General features: G+C 43.7%; 1 protein-coding gene across 2 annotated transcripts in view; it reads right to left on the bottom strand.

The window, feature by feature from the left end:
* Positions 1-21,508, bottom strand: part of LOC109889675 (calcium/calmodulin-dependent protein kinase type 1D) — a 43,424-nt gene that overhangs the window by 7,561 nt on the left and 14,355 nt on the right. The window contains exons 2-6 of one of the 2 annotated variants that reach the window (XM_020481277.2): positions 10,894-11,025; positions 2,758-2,832; positions 1,846-1,984; positions 1,648-1,774; positions 546-621 (exon numbers count right to left, since the gene is read on the bottom strand). In XM_020481277.2, the coding sequence (XP_020336866.1) occupies positions 546-621; positions 1,648-1,774; positions 1,846-1,984; positions 2,758-2,832; positions 10,894-11,025 (549 nt within the window). The remainder of the gene's footprint in view (positions 1-545; positions 622-1,647; positions 1,775-1,845; positions 1,985-2,757; positions 2,833-10,893; positions 11,026-21,508) is intronic. The other variant, XM_020481278.2, reaches the window with a different exon arrangement.

Below are 21,508 nucleotides of genomic sequence, written 5' to 3'. Positions count from 1 at the left end.
CAAACATAACGCTTTGTATTCAGGACATTAAGTTTATTTCTTTGCTGCAGTTTTCCTTTAATGTTTTATTGCAAACAGGATGCTTCTTTTTCACTGTCATTTAGGTTAGTATTGTGGAGTAACTTCAATGTTGTTGATCCATCCTCTGTTCTCTACCATCACAGCCATTCAATTCCGTAATTGTTTTACCTCTCTGGTCTTTGTGGTTGAATCATTGTCTGAAAATCACTGCACGACCTTACAGATAAATGTATGTGTGTCGTACAGAGATGAATTAGTCTTTCAAAAATCACGTTAAACACTATTATTGCACACAGAGTGAGTCCATGCAACTTATTATGTGACCTTTTTAAACACATTTTTACTCCTGAATTTATTTAGGCTTGCCTTAACAAAGGGGTTGAATACATATCGACAAGACATTTCAGCTTTCCATTCATTTGTTAAAAAAATATCTAATCACATCATTTCACTTTGACATTATGGGGTATTGTGCCTAGGCCAGTGACACACATAAAAATAAAACGTTGTTATGAGGTACTTACAGAATGTAGGCGATGACTCCGATAGACCAGCAGTCCACTGCTTTGCTGTAGGGCTTCTGAGCCAGAACCTCTGGGGCTGTGGGGAACATCATAAGGTTCAGGGGGAGATTTAGAACATTGAGGCCTTGCATAACAATCCCTGCGTCGAGCTTGTATTGACACAAGCAAAGTATGTTCCAAACATACTGGTGTGGATAGGAAATAAGGCTTCTTCCACATTAACCCTTAAGTAAACAAGGACGCAATAGAAGTAAGGGAGAACCAAAGCTCTGCTGCCATATGTTCTTATGGAGTGTTGTTCAGAAACCACCCACTACTTCACCACTGTATCTACCAAACTCCTATTCATTTTTTTTGGGTGAGGTTTCCTCCAGTCCAATTAGGTGAATTATGTTTAGGTTAACCCAGAAGTAGAGATATGTTTAGATTATGTCACTACTGCAGACTTCCTTATGTCATGTCTTCCTTCCGTTTTACCTAATGAAACCCAGAGCAGGTTGCACTGTAACACGTTACGCTATATCTCAACTAACCCATTAAAGGGCGATAAACTGCAACAAGGCTCAAGATTCAAGGCCTGGTTATTTCATGTTCATGAATGTTGCATTTTACCTAATGAAGGCCCATAGCGGGTGGTAACTGTAACAAAAGGTCTACCCGTTAAAGAGATTACGTGCTACCCCAGGAAACCCATTGTGAGTGGTAACCGTAACAAAAAAAGGTCTATACTTTACTCCAGCATACCCATTACGGGCGGTAACTATAGAAACAAGGTTGCTATATTCACGTCAGGGGAATTTAGTGAAGTGTCATCCTAATCGCAACGCTCCTGCTTGTTATTGCATTTCCATTTCCTTTTGAGCGTGTTACACTTGCATTCAGTAGCGTGTATGAATCACATGATTATGAAGGCATAACTGAAAGCATGCATACTTTTTTTCATTGCATTTATGTCGTTTTGTCTTTGTGATGTACTTGTCTATTCACATTCTGTATTAGGTCATGTTTCATGTTCAGTGTGGACCCCAGGAAGAGTAGCTGCTGCTTTAGCAGTAGCTAATATGGATCCTAACAGCCCAGAGGGTAGAGAGAACAGCCTCACCCACATATCCTGGCGTCCCACAGGCAGTGGCCATCACGTCTCCTGTCCCCTCCATCTTAGACAGACCAAAGTCACTGATCATGATCTTGGCCTCGTCATGGGGGTTGTAGTAAAGCAGGTTCTCTGGCTGAGGAAAGAAACAATCAATATTGGGAAATACGCGATTTGAGCTCTGTGTATATGTGTCTCACTCAGTACCTTGAGGTCTCTGTGTACGATGCCCATGTCGTGGAGGTAGTTGACAGCGTCAAGCACCTGTTTAATGAGTCTGCTGGCGTCCATCTCTGTGTAGAAACCTTTCTCTACGATGCGGTCAAACAACTCACCACCAGACACCCTGAGACAGAGACAGAGGTTGAGTCAATCTAACCCAACCGTAACCTTAGCATCATGTCTATATCCGGGGTTCAACTTCAACCCTAACCATAACCCTGACTTCATGTCCAGTTCCTGGTTCAACCCTAGCCTCAACCCCAACCCTTTACGATGCAGTCAAACAGCTTCCGTTCAGATACTCTGAGGAGATTGAGGACTGAATGAACCTAATCCTCACTTAGGGCTGGTTCCCCAGATACTTAAAACACATGTCACCCTAAAGAAGCTTCGTGTCGAAATGTTGGTGAATAAATGATTGCATCGGAGCTAGTGTGCAGCTTTTATCAAACTTTTCAGACACTTAATCTTAGTCCTGAATGAAAAGGCTATTTCAATAGAGATTCTCCATTGATCATGCCTTTTTTTAAATCAGTCAAGGCTAAATCCATGTCTGGGAAACTGACCCTAGAGACTCTTTTTAAATTAGTATTTTGCCAGACTGTGTTTGCTACAGTGTTACAACCATGACACAAAATAAACATAGAAGCAACTCTTTGGGAATGCTTACATCCACACAGGTTTGCTTTTGTATTGCCAAGGCCAAATGCACCTCGATAGCCCCTGAATGCTTACTGCAGCAAAACATGATACGTTATCACAGTGATTTGATTTGGACCAGTGCTCACACGGACACAGAGTATAGAAATATGAACACCGGTCCTGCATTATCAGAAAGACAGACAGACATATACAAGATGCAGACAGACAAAATGGTGGTTGAGGTACTGTACTCACAACTGCATGATGAGGTATAGGTGGTTGGAGCTCTCATAGATGTCCTCCAAAGCCACAATGTTCTCATGTTTTATCCTGAAGAGGGAAAACTTATTTAATTGGCTTACTGTTCTACTAACCTCTGATCATTTCAATGCACAGCACAATAAAGCACAATTTCCTCACCAAATAGTTTTATTCATTGCATTCATCACAACAAAGCAATGTCAGTCCCAAACAGCACCATATTCCCTATAGTGCACTACTTTTGACCAAAGTCCATTTGAAACACAGCTATTTTCATGTTAAATTGCTTTGAATCATCAAGTGTTTTCAATTTTCTTTCTGTTCTCAATAGGCCATAGAAAAAATCTGTGTGGGCGAAAAGTGTGTGTGTGTGTGTGTCTGGTGACAAGGCAGACAATGAACTTGTTGAAACCTCTACTTCAGTGTTTCACCAGCAGCAAGGAGAAATGTCTTAATCCCAAATTGCACCCTATTCCCCATATTGTGCCCTACTTTTGACCAAAGTCCATTGAGCTACATAGGGAATAGGGTGCTATTTGAGACACATAGAAAGAAAGTCCCTCTGCTCAGAGTTCTAACTAATCATAGGGTGTCCACCCACTCTCCCCAATGTGGGTAAAAAAAGGACTTGGTGATGAAATTTCACTTCCTTACGTTATAAAACACACTTTACCAAGACAAATATGATAATTCATGTTCTGAATCTTTCTCGAACATTTCATAAACATACCTAAAAAAAGTCAGATTTCGTAAACTGATACATCCCATAATAAGCAACGAGCTCTGTTGATAGCAGTGCAGTTTTCTCGGAACAACTTCAGTCGATTTCATATTTTGTGGTTGTTGTCTTTAAATTTGTTTCTGTGGGTCGCAAAAGGCTAAATCTGTGTGACACGAGCTGAAGTCAATGTAAAAGGCTTTGAAAATAGAAAGCTTAGTATGCGTGCAGAAATGTTAGAAAAACAGGAATTTTAAATGAATCTGAAAAGTGCATCTAGTACTAAAATATGAAAACACTACATGTCATGTCTCAAAATCAATATCCATCTTACCTCTAAATTGTTTAATGTCCTACAGATTCGAGAAGATATATGACAAGTTTATTTAAAATCATGGCAAAGCATATTCTGTAGGAGGGGTTAATATGAATCGGGTCATGAACATATAGACTTTGAAATTAACATTTGGTTGCTCCCTGCCTATAGGCAGAAACTCAAACAGGAAGTACCCGTGCTAAGACTATGCAACGCTGGTCTGACCAATCGGAATCCACTCTTCAAGATAGTTTTGATCATGCGGACTGGGAGATGCTGCAGGTAGCCTCCGAGAACAACATTGATGAATACATTGATATGGTGACTGAGTTTATCAGGAAGTGTATAGGAGATGTTGTACCCACTGTGGCAATTAAAACCTACCCTAACCAAAAAAACGTGGATATATGGCAGCATTCGCAAAAAACAAAGCGAGAATCACCGCATTTAACCATGGCAAGGTGACTGGGAATATGGCCAAATACAAAACGGTGTAGTTATTCCCTCCGTAAGGCAATCAAACAGGCAAAATGTCAGTATAGAGACAAAGTAGATTCGTAATTCAACGCCTCAGATATGAGACATATATGGCAGGGTCTACAGATTGTAACGAAAAACAAAAAGAAAAGAAGCCACATCACGGTCACCGATGTCATGCTTCCAGACAAGTTAAACACCTTCTTCGCCCGCTGTGAGGGTAACACAGTGCCACAGACGCGGCCTGCTACCAAAGACTGTGGGCTCTCCTCCTCCAAGGCTGATGTGAGCAAGATATTTAAGCGTGTTTACCCTCGCAAGGCTGCCGGCCCAGACGGCATCCCTAGTCGCTTACTCAGAGCATGCGCAGACCAGCTGGCTGGAGTGTTTACAGACATATTCAATCTCTCCCTATCCCAGTCTGCTGTCCCCACATGCTTCAAGATGGTCACCATTATGTCTGTACCCAAGAAAGCAAAGGTAGCTGAACTAAATGACTATTGCCCCATAGCACTCACTTCTTTCATCATGAAGTGCTTTGAGAGACTAGTCAAGGACCATATCACCTCTACCTTACCTCACACCGTAGACCCATTTCAATTTGCCCCAATAGATCCACAGATGATGCAAATCACCATCACACTGCACAGTGCCCTATCCCATCTGTACAAGAGGAATACCTGTACAGTAGGAATGCTGTTCATTGACAATAGCTCAGCATTCAACACCATAGTACCCTCCAAGCTCATCATTTAGCTCGAGGCCCTGGGTCTGAACCCCACCCTGTGCAACTGGGTCCTGGACTTCCTGACGGGCCACCCCCAGGATGTGAAAGTAGGAAACAAACCTCCACTTCGCTGATTCTCAACACTGGGGCCCCACAAGGGTGCGTGCTCAGCCCCCTCCTGTACTCCTTGTTCACCCATGACGGCGTGGCCACGCAAGCCTTCAAATCAATCATCAAGTTTGCGGACGACAACAATAGGCCTGATTACCAACAATGACGAGACAGGCTACAGGGAGGAGGTAAGGGTCCTGGGAGTGTGGTGCCAGGAAAATAACCTTTCACTCAACGTCACCAAAACAAAGGAGCTGATCATGGACTTCAGGAAACAGCAGAGGGAACACCCCCCTATTGTCATCGACCGGACCGCAGAAGAGAAGGTGGAAAGCTTCAGCAGCGTACACATCACTGACACACTGAAATGGTCCACTCACACAGCCAGTGTAGTGAAGAAGGCGCAACAGCGCCTCTTCCACCTCAGGAGGCTGAAGAAATTTGGCATAGCACCTAAAACCCTCATAGATGTACAATTGAGAGGATCCTGTCAGGCTTTATCACCTCCTGTTAAGGCAACTGCACCGCCCACAACCGCAGTGCTCTCCAGACACATCACCGGGGGAAAACTACCTGCCCTCCAGGACTCCTACAGCACCCGATGTCACAGGAAGGGCAAAAAGATCATTAAGGACAACAACCACCCGAGCCACTGCCTGTTCAGTGCTATCATCCAGAAGGTGAGGTCAGTACAGGTTGGGACCAAGAGACTGAAAGCTGGGGCCGAGAGACTGAAAAACAGCTTCTATCTCAAGGCCATCAGACTGTTAAACAGCCATCACTAGCACAGAGGCTGCTGCCCTATATCCATAGACTTGAAATCACTGGCCACTTTAATAATGGAGCACTAGTCACTTTAATAATGTTTACATATTTTCCATTACTCATCTCATTTGTATATACTGTATCTTTCTCTATGCCGCTCTGACATTGCTTGCTCCAAATATTTATAAATATATTTTTTTTACCTTTATTTAACTAGGCAAGTCAGTTAAGAACACATTCTTATTTTCAATGACGGCCTAGAAACAGTGGGTTAACTGCCTGTTCAGGGGTAGAACGACAGATTAGTACCTTGTCAGCTCGGGGATTTGAACTTGCAACCTATCGGTTACTAGTCCAATGCTCTAACCACTAGGCTACCCTGCCGCCCCAATATTCTTAATTCCATTCATTTAGATTTGTGTAAATTGTTGTGAAATTGTTAGATATTACTTGTTAAATATTACTGCACTGTTTGAGCTAGAAACAAGAATTTCCCTACACCCGTAATAACATCTGTTAAACACGTGTATGTGACCAATACAATTTGATTTGGATTTGATTGATAGGCTATTCCCTCCATCGCGACACGGCTACCCAGTTGAAGAGCTTGTGATCTCCATGCAGCACCACAGCACCATTCGCCTTCGGAAAAAAGCAACCATCAGCCTCAGAAGATGCCCTTCTGGAGGCATGCATTCATTGTCATTATACCCCAATGTAGGCCTATTTGCCTGCTAGCCAAATAAAGCGCAGAACATGCATGATGCGCGCAACTCGTCAATCCAACCTATTTGAGCATCTAATTAATCCTTCATTCAGTTCAGTCAGTCAGTATGTCATTTGTTTGAGTTGCAGTAGGAACTAAAAAGAGATTAGAACAGTCTCACCAGTTTGTTCATTGAAAAACATGTATTCAAATGTATCTAAGTTCTTTAGCCCGCCACTTTAATAATTCAATGTTTAATTTAGGCATATCCATATTCAACTTGTAGGCATTGCAATTTTAGGCTATCATGTTGGGTACTGGTGTCTTGCAGAATAATTTTTGAACTCTGTGTTTTATAACTGCTTTTATTATATGGCTCGCGTTAAAAAGAGACCCTAGCTCACAGGTTTCTAAATATATCCTGTAAATGTTAAACAAAATTGTTGAAGAAGCACTGTCACGACTTCTTCCGAAGTCGAAGCCTCTCCTTGTTCAGGCGGTGCTCGGCGGTTGACGTCACCAGTCTTCTAGCCGTCATTGATCCATTTTTAATTTTCCATTGGTTTTGTCTTGTCTTCCTACACACCTGGTTTAAATCCCATTCATTACCTGTTGTGTATTTAACCCTCTGTTCCCCCTCGTTTATTGTTTCATTTAGTGTTTGGAGTAGGTTTCGTTTATTGTTATTAAATAACTCCATTACACTCAGTTTGATTCTCCTGCGCCTGACGTCCCTGCCACCTAAAACACACGACTCTGACAAGCACGTGCAGTGGCTGATCGGGAAAACAGATCTGGCATTAAGAATAGGCTATAGATGGTCTTGACCATTTGGGACCCCTTGGCTATTTCGCTCAGGACAGGTTACAGCCTAGACTTAATCAATATTTTGTTTTGTCTCATTTATTGAAATGGATATATAGCCTCTGTGCGATGGGGTTGTGCAACGGAAATGGCTATAACAAACCTACATACAGAGTGGAATTCATTAATAAAACAATCAAAACGCCTAATACAAGGACTAGAGTCCGTTCTCCCAAATACAGGAAAAAGTACGATTCATTAGGTCACATGATCACCATAATAGCCCCACGCGGCTATAAAAAATTAAGTATGCAATTATATGGCCATTAACTAACACACAACAGCATGGCATATTTAAAAAGCGGAATAAGCCTAAATCATATTTACTTTCTATTTTGCAGCTTGGGCGGTTATTCTAGACAAGGCTCTTCTGTGTCTTTATCATTCTCACACAAGTCATTTGCTGAAGGCCCAAGCTTATACTATGTCATCTACTGGTATAGCGTAGTTATTGAATGCACTTCTAAAACAAGCTCAAGACTTTTAATTTGCAAATTAAACCGGAAGCTGCAAAGCTGCAAGAGTTGCTTTAACTAGCTAACTTTGACTAGCTACGTTCAGTTCATGTCCTTTGCAGATGGCACATTACTGAATAAAGTTTGTCCGCACAAAAAAGATCTGTCACCGAGTAAAGGGAGACGTGAAGTAAGAATTGAACGTGTAAATATTCATTAATAGTTGTAACATAGGGTTTTGTACGTTTACAGATCTATTTTAAAAGTTTACGTTTTATGTTTCTTGCATGGCTTTTCTCACGATCCTAATAATTTACGTATAGATATTCTTACGATCCTAATGATATGTACGTTCAACCTTTTGACAGGTATTTGGCTCCATACCTACAGCTGAAGTCGGAAGTTTTACATACACCTTAGCCAAATACATTTTAAAACTCAGTTTTTCACAATTCCTGACATTATATCCTAGTAAAAATGCCCTATCTTAGGCCAGTTAGGATCATCACTTTATTTTAAGAATGTGACATGTCAGAATAATAGTTGAGAGAATGATTTTTCATATTTTATTCTTTCATCACATTCCCAGTGGGTCAGAAGTTTACATACACTCAATTAGTATTTGGTAGCATTGCCTTTAAATTGTTTAACTTGGGTCAAACATTTCGGGTGGTCTTCCACAAGCTTCCCACAATACGTTGGGTGAATATTGGCCCATTCCTCCTGACAGAGCTGGTGTAACTGAGTCAGGTTTGTAGGCCTCCTTGCTCAGCACACACTTTTTCAGTTCTGCCATCAAATTTTCTGTAGAATTGAGGTCAGGGCTTTGGTGATGGCCACTCCAATACCTTGACTTTGTTGTCCTTAAGCCATGTCGCCACATTTTTGGAAGTATGCTTGGGGTCATTGTCCATTTAGAAAACCCATTTGCGACCAAGCATCAACAATGATCGCATGGTCCTCAGAGTCAGAGGTCCTTAAATATTTAGAAATAATGGAGGTGAGAAAATAGTGCAGGGGGTCATCAGAGGGAACTCTGGGGAAACTAGTTAGTGTTAATTGCTTCTTCAACAATTTTGTTTAACATTTACAGGATATATTTAGAAACCTGTGAGCTAGGGTCTCTTTTTAACGTGAGCCATATAATAAAAGCAGTTATAAAACACAGAGTTCAAAAATTATTCTGCAAGACACCAGTACCCAACATGATAGCCTAAATTGCAATGCCTACAAGACTGATGTCTTGAGATGTTGCTTCAATATATCCACATAATTTCTCTTCTTCATGATGCCATCTATTTTGTGAAGTGCACCAGTCCCTCCTGCAGCAAAGCACCCCCACAACATGATGCCACCACCGTGCTTCACGGTTGGGATGGTGTTCTTCGGCTTGCAAGCCTCCCCCTTTTCCCTCCAAACATAACGATGGTCATTATGGCCAAACAGTTCTATTTTTCTTTCATCAGACCAGAGGACAATTCTCCAAAAAGTACGATCTTTGTCTCCATGTGCAGTTGCAAACTGTAGTCTGGCGTTTTTACGGTGGTTTTGGAGGAGTGGCTTCTTCTTTGCTGAGCGGCCTTCAGGTTCTGTCGATATAGGACTCGTTTTACTGTGGATATAGATACTTTTGTACCTGTTTCCTCCAGCATCTTCACAAGGTCCTTTGCTGTTGTTCTGGGATCGATTTGCACTTTTCGCACCAAAGCACGTTCATCTCTAGGAGACAGAAGGAGTCTCCTTCCTGAGCAGTATGACGGCTGCGTGGTCCCATGGTGTTTATACTTGCGTACTATTGTTTGTACAGGTGAATGTGGTAAGTTCAGGCATTTGGAAATTGCTCCAAGGATGAACGAGACTTGTGGAAGTCTACAATTTTTTTCTGAGGTCTTGGCTGATTTCTTTTGCTTTTCCCATGATGTCAAGCAAAGAGGCACTGAGTTTGAAGGTAGGCCTTGAAATACATCCAAAGGTACACCTCCAGGCTAATTGACATCATTTGAGTCAATCAGAGGCTTCTAAAGCCATGACATCATTTTCTGAAATGTTCCAAGCTGTTTAAAGGCACAGTCAACTTATTGTATGTAAACTTCTGACCCACTGGAATTGTGACACAGTGTTAAGTTAAATAATCTGTCTGTAAACAGTTGTTGGGAAAATTACTTGTGTCATGCACAAAATAGATGTCCTAACCAACTTATAAAAACTATAGTTTGATAACAAGAAATGTGTGTAGTGGTTGAAAAACACGTTTTAATGACTCCAACCAAAGTGTATGTAAACTTTCGACTTCAACTGTATACTATGTACCTGGTTTAGAGTAGTTAGCGAGGTAACTTTGGTCAAATCTGGATAACCGAGTGGGAAAAAAGGTGCTTATGCATTGATAAACACACTAAAGGTGGCATCAACAATAAGTAACACATTAGCCTGCTGAATTAGTAAGATAACTTTTTTCTCATTTTGATGTCGGCACAAATGATAATGTGGCACCCAGGGATTGGTGTTTCAGTATTGTCTCAATGAAGAGTCCGGCGTTCGACATGCACACGCAGTTACAAGCCTGCGAGAGTTAGTGGCAGGCGGACGAGCAATATCCACCGTCGTAATATGGATGAAGCCTGAGCTAGAATGTGAAGCTAACTGAAGCTGGCTTGCTTAAGAAAACCCTGAGTAAATCTAGCTTGCATTGTAGTCTCCCACTCTGGTGTCCAAGCAACAAGGTGTGGGTGATCAAAAACACAAACACCATGGAAAAGAGAAAATTACGAGCCTCGTTTAGAGAGACAGGTGGGTGAATGAGGGGCAGGCGGAGCGTATGTGTGCTGACGGCATTAGACGTATGTGTGCTGGGTCATTAGATAAAGGAGCAAGAGAAACAAGCACTGGCGAGAAGGAAGAGAAAGAGAGGATGGCAGGGTGGAAGGATGGCAACCGTAACCAAGCAACTACCTCCCCCCTTTGATCCCCCTCAGGACGCCCGGTACCTACTTCCTAAGCACGGCGATTTCATTCTCAATGCTGGTTTCTTTTCCCTTCAGTGCTTTCTTAGGGATGCACTTCACTGCAACCATCTTCCCTGTGGCCTTCTCCCTGGCCATGATCACCTCAGAGAACGCACCACTGTGGAAACAGAGGGAAAGGGAGATAGAGGGGAGGGGGGAGAGGGGTAGTGTTAAAATGGCGCCGGAAGAAATGGCAGCAGTTTTACGGGCGCCCAACCAATTGTGCTATTATGTGGGTTTTTTTCACGTTATTTGGAACTTATTTTGTACATAATGTTTCTGTAACCGTATCTTATGGCAAAAAAAGAGCTTTTGGATATCAGGACAGCGATCACTCACCTCGGATTAGATGAATATTTTTTCTTCAACAAGCAAAAAGCACAGGACATTCTCCAAACACCCGACAGTGCCAACATCCCCGTTATTTAGGAGACGATAGGAGGAGACGCAGGTATAGAGGACACAGAGCGGGATGCCTCGTGAGGTCCCACAGAAGGCGAGTGGGAAAGCTGCCATTACTGTCAATATTACTCGCCAACGTGCAATCATTGGACATAGACTAGACGAGGTACGATCACGAATATCCTACCAACGGGACATCAAAAACTGTAATATCCTATGTTTCACAGAATCGTGGCTGAATGACAACATGGATATACAGCTAGCGGGATATACGCTGCACCGGCAAGATAGAACAGCACACTCCGTCCAGTAAGACGAGGGGGAGGTCTGTGCATATTTGTAAACAACAGCTGGTGCACAAAATCTAAGGAAGTCTCTAGATTTTGCTCGCCTGAAGTAGAGTATATTGTGATAAATTACAGGCCACACTACTTGCCTAGAGAGTTTTCAGCTATACTTTTCGTGGCTGTTTATTTACCACCACAGACAGATGCTGGCACTAAAACCGCACTCAGTCAGCATGTACTCTGTATAAGGAAATAAGAAAACAGGAAACCACTCACCCAGAGGCGGCACTCCTAGTGGCCAGAGACTTTAATGCAGGGAAACAAATCAGTTCTACCAAATTTCTATCAACATGTTAAATGTGCAACCAGGAGAGAAAAAATTCTAGATCACCTGTACTCCACACACAGAGACGCGTACAAAGCTCTCCCTCTCCCTCCATTTGGGAAATCTGACCACAACTCTCTCCTCCCTATTCCTGCTTACAAGCGAAAATTAAAGCAGGAAGCACGAGTGACACTACATCAGTCACTGGCTTTATCAATAAATGCATCGAGGACATAGTCCCCACAGTGACTGTACGTACATACCCCAACCAGAAGCCATGGATTACAGGCAACATTCACACTGAGCTAAAGGGTAGAGCTTCTGCTTTCAAGGTGCGGGACTCTAACCCGGAAACTTACAAGAAATACTGCTATGCCCTGCGACGAACCATCAAACAGGCCAAGCGTCAATACAGGGCTAAGATTGAATCATACTACACCGGCTCCAACGCTCATCTTATGTGGCAGGGCTTGCAAACTATTACAGACTACAAAGGGAAGTACAGCCTCGAGCTGCCCAGTGACACGAGCCTACCAGACGAGCTAAATCACTTCTATGCTCACTTCGAGGCAAGCAACACTGAGACATGCATCAGCTGTTCCAGACGACTGTGTGATCACGCTCTCCGTAGCCGACGTGAGCAAGACCTTTAAACAGGTCAACATTCACAAGGCTGCAGGTCCAGACGGATTACCAGGACGTGTGCTCCGGGCATGTGCTGACCAACTGGCAGGTGTCTTCACTGACATTTTCAACCTGTACCTTATTGAGTCTGTAATACCAACATGTTTCAAGCAGACCACCATAGTCCCTGTGCCCAAAAACACAAAGGCAACCTGCCTAAATGACTACAGACCCGTAGCACTCACGTCCGTAGCCATGAAGTGCTTTGAAAGGCTGGTCATGGCTCACATCAACACCATTATCCCAGAAACCCTAGACCCACTCCAATTTGCATACCGCCCAAACAGATCCACAGATGATGCAATCTCTATTGCACTCCACACTGCCCTTTCCCACCTGGACAAAAGGAACACCTTTTGAGAATGCTATTCATTGACTACAGCTCAGCATTCAACACCATAGTGCCCTCAAAGCTCATCACTAAGCTAAGGATCCTGGGACTAAACACCTCCCTCTGCAACTGGATCCTGGACTTCCTGACGGGCCGCCCCCAGGTGGTGAGGGTAGGTAGCAATACATCTGCCACGCTGATCCTCAACACTGGAGCCCCCCAGGGGTGCGTGCTCAGTCCCCTCCTGTACTCCCTGTTCACACATGACTGCATGGCCAGGCAAGACTCCAACATCATCATTAAGTTTGCAGACGACACAACAGTGGTAGGCCTGATCACCGACAACGACGAGACAGCCTATAGAGAGGAGGTTAGAGACCTGGCCGAGTGGTGCCAGAATAAGAACCTATCCTTCAATGTAACCAAGACTAAGGAGATGATTGTGGACTACAGGAAAAGGAGGACAGAGCACTCCCCCATTCTCATCGACGGGTCTGTAGTGGAGCAGGTTGAGAGCTTCAAGTTCCTTGGCGTCCACAACACCAACAAATTAGAATGGTTCAAACACACCAACATGGTCGTGAAGAGGGCCCCGACAAAGCCTATTCCCCCTCGGGAAACTAAAAAGATTTGGCATCGGTCCTGAGATCCTCAAAGGGTTCTACAGCTGCAACATCGAGAGCATGGTTGAATCACTGCTTGGTACGGCAATTGCTCTACCTCCGACCACAAGGCACTACAGAGGGTAGTGCGTACGGCCCAGTACATCACTGGGGCTAAGCTGCCCGCCATCCAGGACCTCTACATCAGGCGGTGTCAGAGGAAGGCCCTAAAAATGGTCAAAGACTCCAGCCACCCCAGTCATAGACTAGGAGTCTAGGACAAAAAGCCAAGTCTAGGACAAAAAGGCTTCTCAACAGTTTTTACCCCCAAGCAATAAGACTCCTGAACAGGTAATCAAATGGCTACCCGGACTATTTGCAAAATGTGCCCCCCCAACCCCCTTTTCACACTGCTGCTACTCTCTGTTTATCATATATGCATAGTCACTTTAACCATACATTCATGTGCATACTACCTCAATTGGCCCGACCAACCAGTGCTCCTGCTCATTGGCTAACCGGCCTGTCTGCATTGTGTCCCGCCACCCACCAACCCCTCTTTTACGCTACTGCTACTCTCTGTTCATCATATATGCATAGTCACTTTACCATATCTACATGTACATACTACCTCAAACAGCCTGACTAACCGGTGTCTGTATGTAGCCTCGCTACTGTTATTTTTCACTGTTGTTTTTATTTCTTTACTTACCTATTGTTCACCTAATACCTTTTCTGCACTATTGGTTAGAGCCTGTAAGTAAGCATTTCAGTGTAAGGTCTACACCTTTTGTATTCGGCGCATGTGACAAATAAACTTTGATTTGAGAGAGACAGAGGCGGCAGAGAGAGGAAATGAAAGAGAGAGTACCTAGGTCCTCTTTGGACTTTTCCGAAGGATCATGCCATTGCCCCGACTCCCCAAATACCCTCTGGACATCCCACATCTCCTGCCAAGTCACCACACCTTAACTCCCTCTGATAATCACCATTCCTCTGGTATAAAGTAGCCTGTGTTTCCGTAGTGTTTGTTCAGTGTGTGGTGGCATGGGGCGGCACAAGTCCTTTGTTGTGCGTCCCTCACTCTTAAGTAAGTGCCCTTTATGTGTACGGAGAATTGTACAATGCCAACTTTCTAGCCTGTATGTTTATCGCCAATTAGACCGTTTATGATGCTATACTTTCCTTAGAATACTTCCTACGTTGTCTTGCATATCCTGTTCCATAGATATTGCGAAATGCCCTTTGATTGGTTAGCGTGCAGCCTCCTATCATAATTTTTATCACAAACTTACCTACCAGCCTTACAAGCCCTACAAGCCATGTCCTTGTGCTGTGCCGTTTAAAGTTAGTTAATAAAAACCCTGCATTGATCGTGTAGCCAGCTCCCTCCATTATCTTTCCTCTCCTTCCCTCTCTGGCTTGCCCTTTCTCCCACCTATACTCACGCTTACTTTTCTATATTCCCTTTACTTTTGTGTCATTTTCTTCTGTCTTCCCTGCTCTTTAACCACACAACAGAAATAAGTGCCTGAATGTTAGTCATTATCATACCCCTATACACACCATCCCTTCACACACACACACACACAAACACCAGATCAACCTCCGTGGCACTGCTGTTTTTAAAGCCTTGGCTCCTGTCGAGGGTCTATAATAGGGATGGACCACTGGCTGTAGGCCAGCGGGTCAATCCAACCCCACTGCAAAAACGACGGGGTCCCAACTTATTATTGAGAGTAGAATACACCAGGAGCAATTTCGAAATGTGGTTGTGCATCAGCAGTTTATTTTATGTCAGTCACTGAGTCATTCAATTAGCCCATGTCAGCATTTTTGACCTTTTATTATTTGGTTAGTCTAGCCAGCTACCTAAACTTGTAATCATGGTCGAATTACCAATCGTGGTGCTCCCATTGATTTTGTTACTCACTAAGATACCATATTTAAAAACTGCAAGCGTTCCTCTCCACCCTGTGGAGAATTGTTTTTCTCCGCCTCATGGCAAAATGAGTATAATTGCATCAAACCTGCAACATTTTCTCTATGCCCCATGGCAAAATATGTAGAATTGCAGGAAAGTAATTAGAAAACTTTAGCTGTCAAGAGGAGAGCTACTAAAATGTTTTGATCGCAAGGTGTGTGGGGGGGGGGGGGCACCCAAAAGGCTAGCGCTGACTCTGACTTCATGTGTGGGTATGAATGTGTGTATGCAGACCTGCGAGCCACTGTGTGTGTGTGTGTGTGTGTGTGTGTGTAAATCGGCTCCTTTCAGTAGGCTCTAAACTCAGCTGTAGTCGGGCCTGCTAAACCTCCCCTGGTCATCAAATCCATGCTAATCCTGCTCTCCTCTACACACTCCATAGATCATAGATACAGTCACACACCCTCCAGATACACATGCACCATGCACACATGCACGCACACACACACACACTGCACAGCAACAGGCTGGTCTCTACAACCATCCAATAACCCTCCTACAACCCTCTACCATTTTCTCTTTGCTGCAGCATTGAGACTTAGTGAGAAAGAAAAACTGACTCATACGCAGCTGCTTGAATGTAATGTGTGTGTGTGTGTGTGTGTGTGTGTGAGAAAGGTGTTCCGTGCATGTCTTTACCAGAGCATCGTATAGCTTGCGCTATGCTGCAGTCAGAGTGAAAGGAACACAATGATTAAAACCACAGGAAGCTTGGAGGGGATTGTTACAACGCACAGAAGCAAGCGTTCACCACACATACGGTTAGAAGACGGTTGCTGCAGTGCATTCTACCTTCACCTCGCACAGGGTGAGCCAGCATCATTTCCTGCTGGTAACTAAGAACGCCGCAGAGACTTTTGTCTCACTGCCACTACATGACACACACACGGTACATGATACACAATAGGGGCTCCCACAATATAGGCAACTCTTTACGGGTGGAAGTAAGGAAGCATATTTTCTTGAGGTTAAAAGAAAACATTTGGGCGTACACACAGTCAGACGAGAGAGCGACTACGTTTTTTACTTGACACCTTATGTGACTGACTCTACCCTGTTTGACTATAATCCAAGGTGTGAGCTGGAACGTAAGCGCAGCATTAATTGAGGAGAAAAGCTTTTCTAAATTTGGCTCGAGTAAAACTCCTTTCAATCCATTACTGGATTTAAAAATGACAGCGTGGCTCTACGAAATGGCTTTGAATAAGTGTCACAATCTAGTAGTGCTGTCAGTGTGTGTATGTAATAGACTAGTTGGCTTTGACCTTGAGCGCTTTACTGCCATGAATATGATGGCTCTCTTTTGCTCTGCTTTTGTGGAATAAGTAGCTGATTAGTTCCTAGTCGGTTACCTCAACAGGTCCTTCCAGAGTGAACAGGTACTTCCCTCTGTGAGCTACACTTGCAGGATAAGAAATCTTGTCTGAGACCTGAAGACTAACGTTGGCTTCCCGGGCTAATGCCTCGGGCTTTAGCAGAGTGGCCTAACCCAGTCTTGTGACACACGAGATCCAGTTTCAAACCACAGTGGGTCACACCTGCATTGTTGTGTACGATTTGAGACCAGGCTACGATGCTGGCTAAGCTGACGAATGGATATTCCTCCTCTGTGAAACCCATTTGACAGCTGCTGTAGGCAATAAGCCTGTAACAAGACACCTAACTCATCCAGTACTCTCAGGCTCAGGGCACTCAAACATGAAAAGCACTTGCACATCCTAAGATTCCTTTAGCGAGTCTGCTTAGGAAATGTTTCAAATTTAACTTTAGAGAAAGAAAAAACCTGAGACGGGTTCAGTGTGACGGTTTTTCATTTTCTCTAAAGAGCACGGGGCACTCACATAATAAACCATTGGCAATTATGCGAATATAGAGTGAGTTTAAGTAAATGTTAAAAAGTGTGGAGTGGTTTTGGGGGACACGGGGGCCGAGCTAGGCTAGAGTTGGTGTGTGTGTGTGTCTGCGTGCATGCCCTAGTCATGGCCTGTGCTGCTGCGGTAGCTGCTGAGTCAGAGTAAATCACAGAGAATCATGTTGTGTAAGACGCATTAATGCTCCGCTTATGTCATCTATTGGATGGAAAGTCATTGCCAGCCAGGCTAGATAATCCAGATGGGGTAGAGCATGTACCGGTCTAATGGAATTACAATTCCCTTTTAGGGGTCGAGTTCATGGTCATCGTTCGGCTGCAGAACAGTCCACGGACCACAACCTTGCTCGAGTACGGTCACTGGCGTCCTTGTCCCGGCAGGACTATTCAGTTACCCAATACACAGTGTTGTATGCCGACAGTCACCAAGACGAGCAACGGCTCAGGCGTATGACACGTCATGTCTCTCCAGTAGGACATTTACAAAGCGGCTGTGATTTAGTCAGGATCACAATGAGATGATAATGTTGTTATAAGCGGACATGCATGCTTATGACAGGTCTTACAGTGTATTGTAACTGAATCATAATAGCTGCAGGCTAAAGTGTTGCCAAAATTCCCTCAAAGTGATGATTACTGCCATTCTGTCTAACAGCTACATCAATACTAGTGGGATGTCAAAGTTGGAATCCGTTGCGGTGAAACTGCCATGTCCGTTTGCGATATTACATCAACAGACATCATTTCAAGCAACGGACACTGTGGGGCGGCAGGGTAGCCTAATGGTTAGAGCGTTGGACTAGTAACCGGAAGGTTGCAAGTTCAGATCCCCGAACTGACAAGGTACAAATCTGCCCCTGAACAGGCAGTTAACCCACTGTTCCCAGGCCGTCATTGAAAAGAAGAATTTGTTCTTAACTGACTTGCCTAGTTAAATAAAAGGTTAAAAAAATAATAATAATTCCCTTGGACAGTACTGCACGTGCGTCACAAGAACAAGAGCAGAGAATGTATTATGATTTGAACATTGCTAGATTACTCATCTCCTTTTCAAAAACATATATATTTTTTTATGTGCCTGGGGCAACCAGTGGCACCTACATGTTGGCCTACATGCTGTTATGAGCTCTCATGAATTGAAATAGAATTGAAGCCAATACTGTAGACAGTGTTATGCCAACATTCACCAAGACAAGCAAAAGGCACCATCTCATCTTAAGACTGGCAATGTGGCATAGGCTTTCATAAGCGTGTCAATATACTACGTGAATCAGGTTATGATCACTTTAAAACAGGCATAATACATACTGTACAGCAAATTCTGTTTTGGAAAATGTTGCATCTATTATTCCTGAGAATAATATAACATTCTCTCATACTGATGATTACTATCAACTTCTGTCCAGTGTCTGCTACTGCATCAACACGGGACGTTAGGCCTTCATGTTGTTGTTATGAGCACTGGCTAGGGCCTGGGGTTGCTTTCCTGGAATGTAAGCTCTGTGCTCGGCTCGCCAGACTCTTGATTAAATGGGAGAAATAATCATTCTAATCTTTCTTTCCTGGAGGTTAGTTCGGCTGAGGCGAGAGAGAGAGAGAGAGAGGGCTGGCGGTCGGGATGGAGGGTGGGCGAGAGGGAGGGCGGGCGAGAGAGAGGGAGGGCGGGCAAGAGAGAGGGCAGGCGAGAGGGAGGGAGGGCGAGAGGGAGGGAAGGCGGGCGAGAGGGAGGGAAGGCGGGCGAGAGGGAGGGAAGGCGGGCGGGCGAGAGAGAGGGAGGGCGAGAGGGAGGGCAGGTGAGAGGGAGGGAGGGCGAGAGGGAGGGCGAGAGGGAAGGCGGGCGAGAGGGAGGGAAGGCGGGCGGGCGAGAGAGAGGGAGGGTTATAGCCTAATGTTATCTAGCTTACATTGAACCTGGTTGGTTAGCTACCTGCAGATTCATGCAGGGTAGTAATGAGTTGGGATGATGCTTCATTGTTTAGCTAGCTAGCTACATGTTTTAACAAAAGACTCCAATATGCAAGTAACTATTTCAATAGAATGTTTATGTTGTCACTGCGACAATTGTTGCAAGACGTAGCTGGTAAATTCACTTTGGTTATCTATTCCGATTTCAGAGCACTCGTCTGAGTGTGCCAGAGAGCAGAATAACTGACAAATTTACAAACGCTCAACACCTGTTGAATATGGCTGGTGTCAGTAAACGTTGGCAAAAAAAGCGTGATTAAATTTGCCAGCAGCACAGTTGCAGTCAGCAACACTTTGGTTAACACAGAAACAACCTAACCAGCTCTGCTAGGGTGAGTAAAATGGTCAGATTGAGCTGTTCTCTCATTTGTGTCTGGAAGAAGCTAGCAAGCTAGCCAATGTTAGCTTGACTGCTGCTGTTAGGTCAGAACGCTCAGATCAACGCTACTCCTCGGCCAGAGCGTCAAGTGTGCTCTATGAACACTCCGAGAGCGAAACACTCGGAATTCACGAAAGACAAATCTGACAAACGCTCTGAGTTTACGAACACCCAGAACACACTCTGGCACTCCAGATTAAATTCACGAACACACCCGTAGTATATACCAGACTTTAGGTCTCTAAATCTTTGGTTGCTTAGTACATAGCCCCACATGTGAATCCTTAAAGAGATTGGTGGGGTTAAAGCGTAAGAGGGTGTGAATGATGCTGAATGGGTGTAGTACTCTGCTGCCTGTGACTGGAACGAATTGCAAAAATCGCTGAAGTTGGAGACTTTTATCTCCCTCACCAACTTCAAACATCAGCTATCTGAGCAGCTAACCGATCGCTGCAGCTGTACATAGTCTATTGGTAAATAGCCCACCCTTTTCACCTACCTCATCCCCATACTGTTTTTATTTATTTACTTTTCTGCTCTTCTGCACACCAATATCTCTACCTGTACATGACCATCTGATCATTTATCACTCCAGTGTTAATCTGCAAAATTGTAATTATTTGCCTACCTCCTCATGCCTTTTGCACACATTGTATATAGACCCCCCCTTTGTTTTCTACTGTGTTATTGACTTGTTAATTGTTTACTCCATGTGTAACTCTTTGTTGTATGCTCACACTGCTATGCTTTATCTTGGCCAGGTCGCAGTTGCAAATGAGAACTTGTTCTCAACTAGCCTACTTTACTCCACAATCCCTCAGTGCCTGCCTGAAAGGAGACTAGCTACACTACAGCACTTTCCCTGAAAATAGGACTGGGTAAAGGAAGGTAATAAGAGAAAACCCTTTAAAGTGGTCTTAACTCTACAGAGCAGTCCAGTTACAGTGAATATGGTTATGGTGATCTAATTGTGCTGCACAGATGTGATAAGTAAAAGCGGGAGGCACTGTAGAAGTATTTGTTTGTTTCTGGTACTAAATGCATCTCTGACATCAGCATTGAGAGCACCATCATTGAGTGCAAGCGAGAGCGAGATGCCGGCCAGGCAGCAGTGGATCTGACTGACTGATGTCGACAGGATCCGTGCGTGGGAAAAAAATCCCTGGGGAAGACAAGCCAGAACAAAAGCCTTATTACAACCTGTGTTCTATAACAACCTATGTGTTCTTATTACAACCTATGTGTTCTTATTACAACCTATGTGTTCTATTACAACCTATATGTTCTTATTACAACCTGTGTTCTTATTACAAACGATGTGTTCTATAACAACCTGTGTTCTATAACAACCTGTGTTCTATAACAACCTGTGTTCTATAACAAACTGTGTTCTTATTTCAACCTGTGTTCTTATTACAACCTGTGTTCTTTTTACAACCTGTGTTCTTATTACAACCTGTGTTCTTATTACAAACGATGTGTTCTATAACAACCTGTGTTCTATAACAACCTGTGTTCTATAACAGCCTGTGTTCTTATTACAACCTGTGTTATTTTAAAACCTGTGTTCTTTTACAACCTGTGTTCTTTTACAACCTGTGTTCATTTGTTCTATAACCTGTTAATTTATATACTTTGCCACTGTGATATATAGGCCTATAGTTAGAGACAATAAGACATAGCGGCATAATAAATTCAACCACACCTTTGTTTCATCATAAAACCATCCACAAAGCATATTGCATGTAACAAGTAGACTGAAAAGATTTGGC

Source organism: Oncorhynchus kisutch, linkage group LG4, assembly GCF_002021735.2.
Source record: "Oncorhynchus kisutch isolate 150728-3 linkage group LG4, Okis_V2, whole genome shotgun sequence".
Lineage (NCBI taxonomy): Eukaryota > Metazoa > Chordata > Actinopteri > Salmoniformes > Salmonidae > Oncorhynchus > Oncorhynchus kisutch.
Note: the sequence above shows the minus strand (reverse complement) of the source record. Positions and strands in the feature narration are given on the sequence as shown.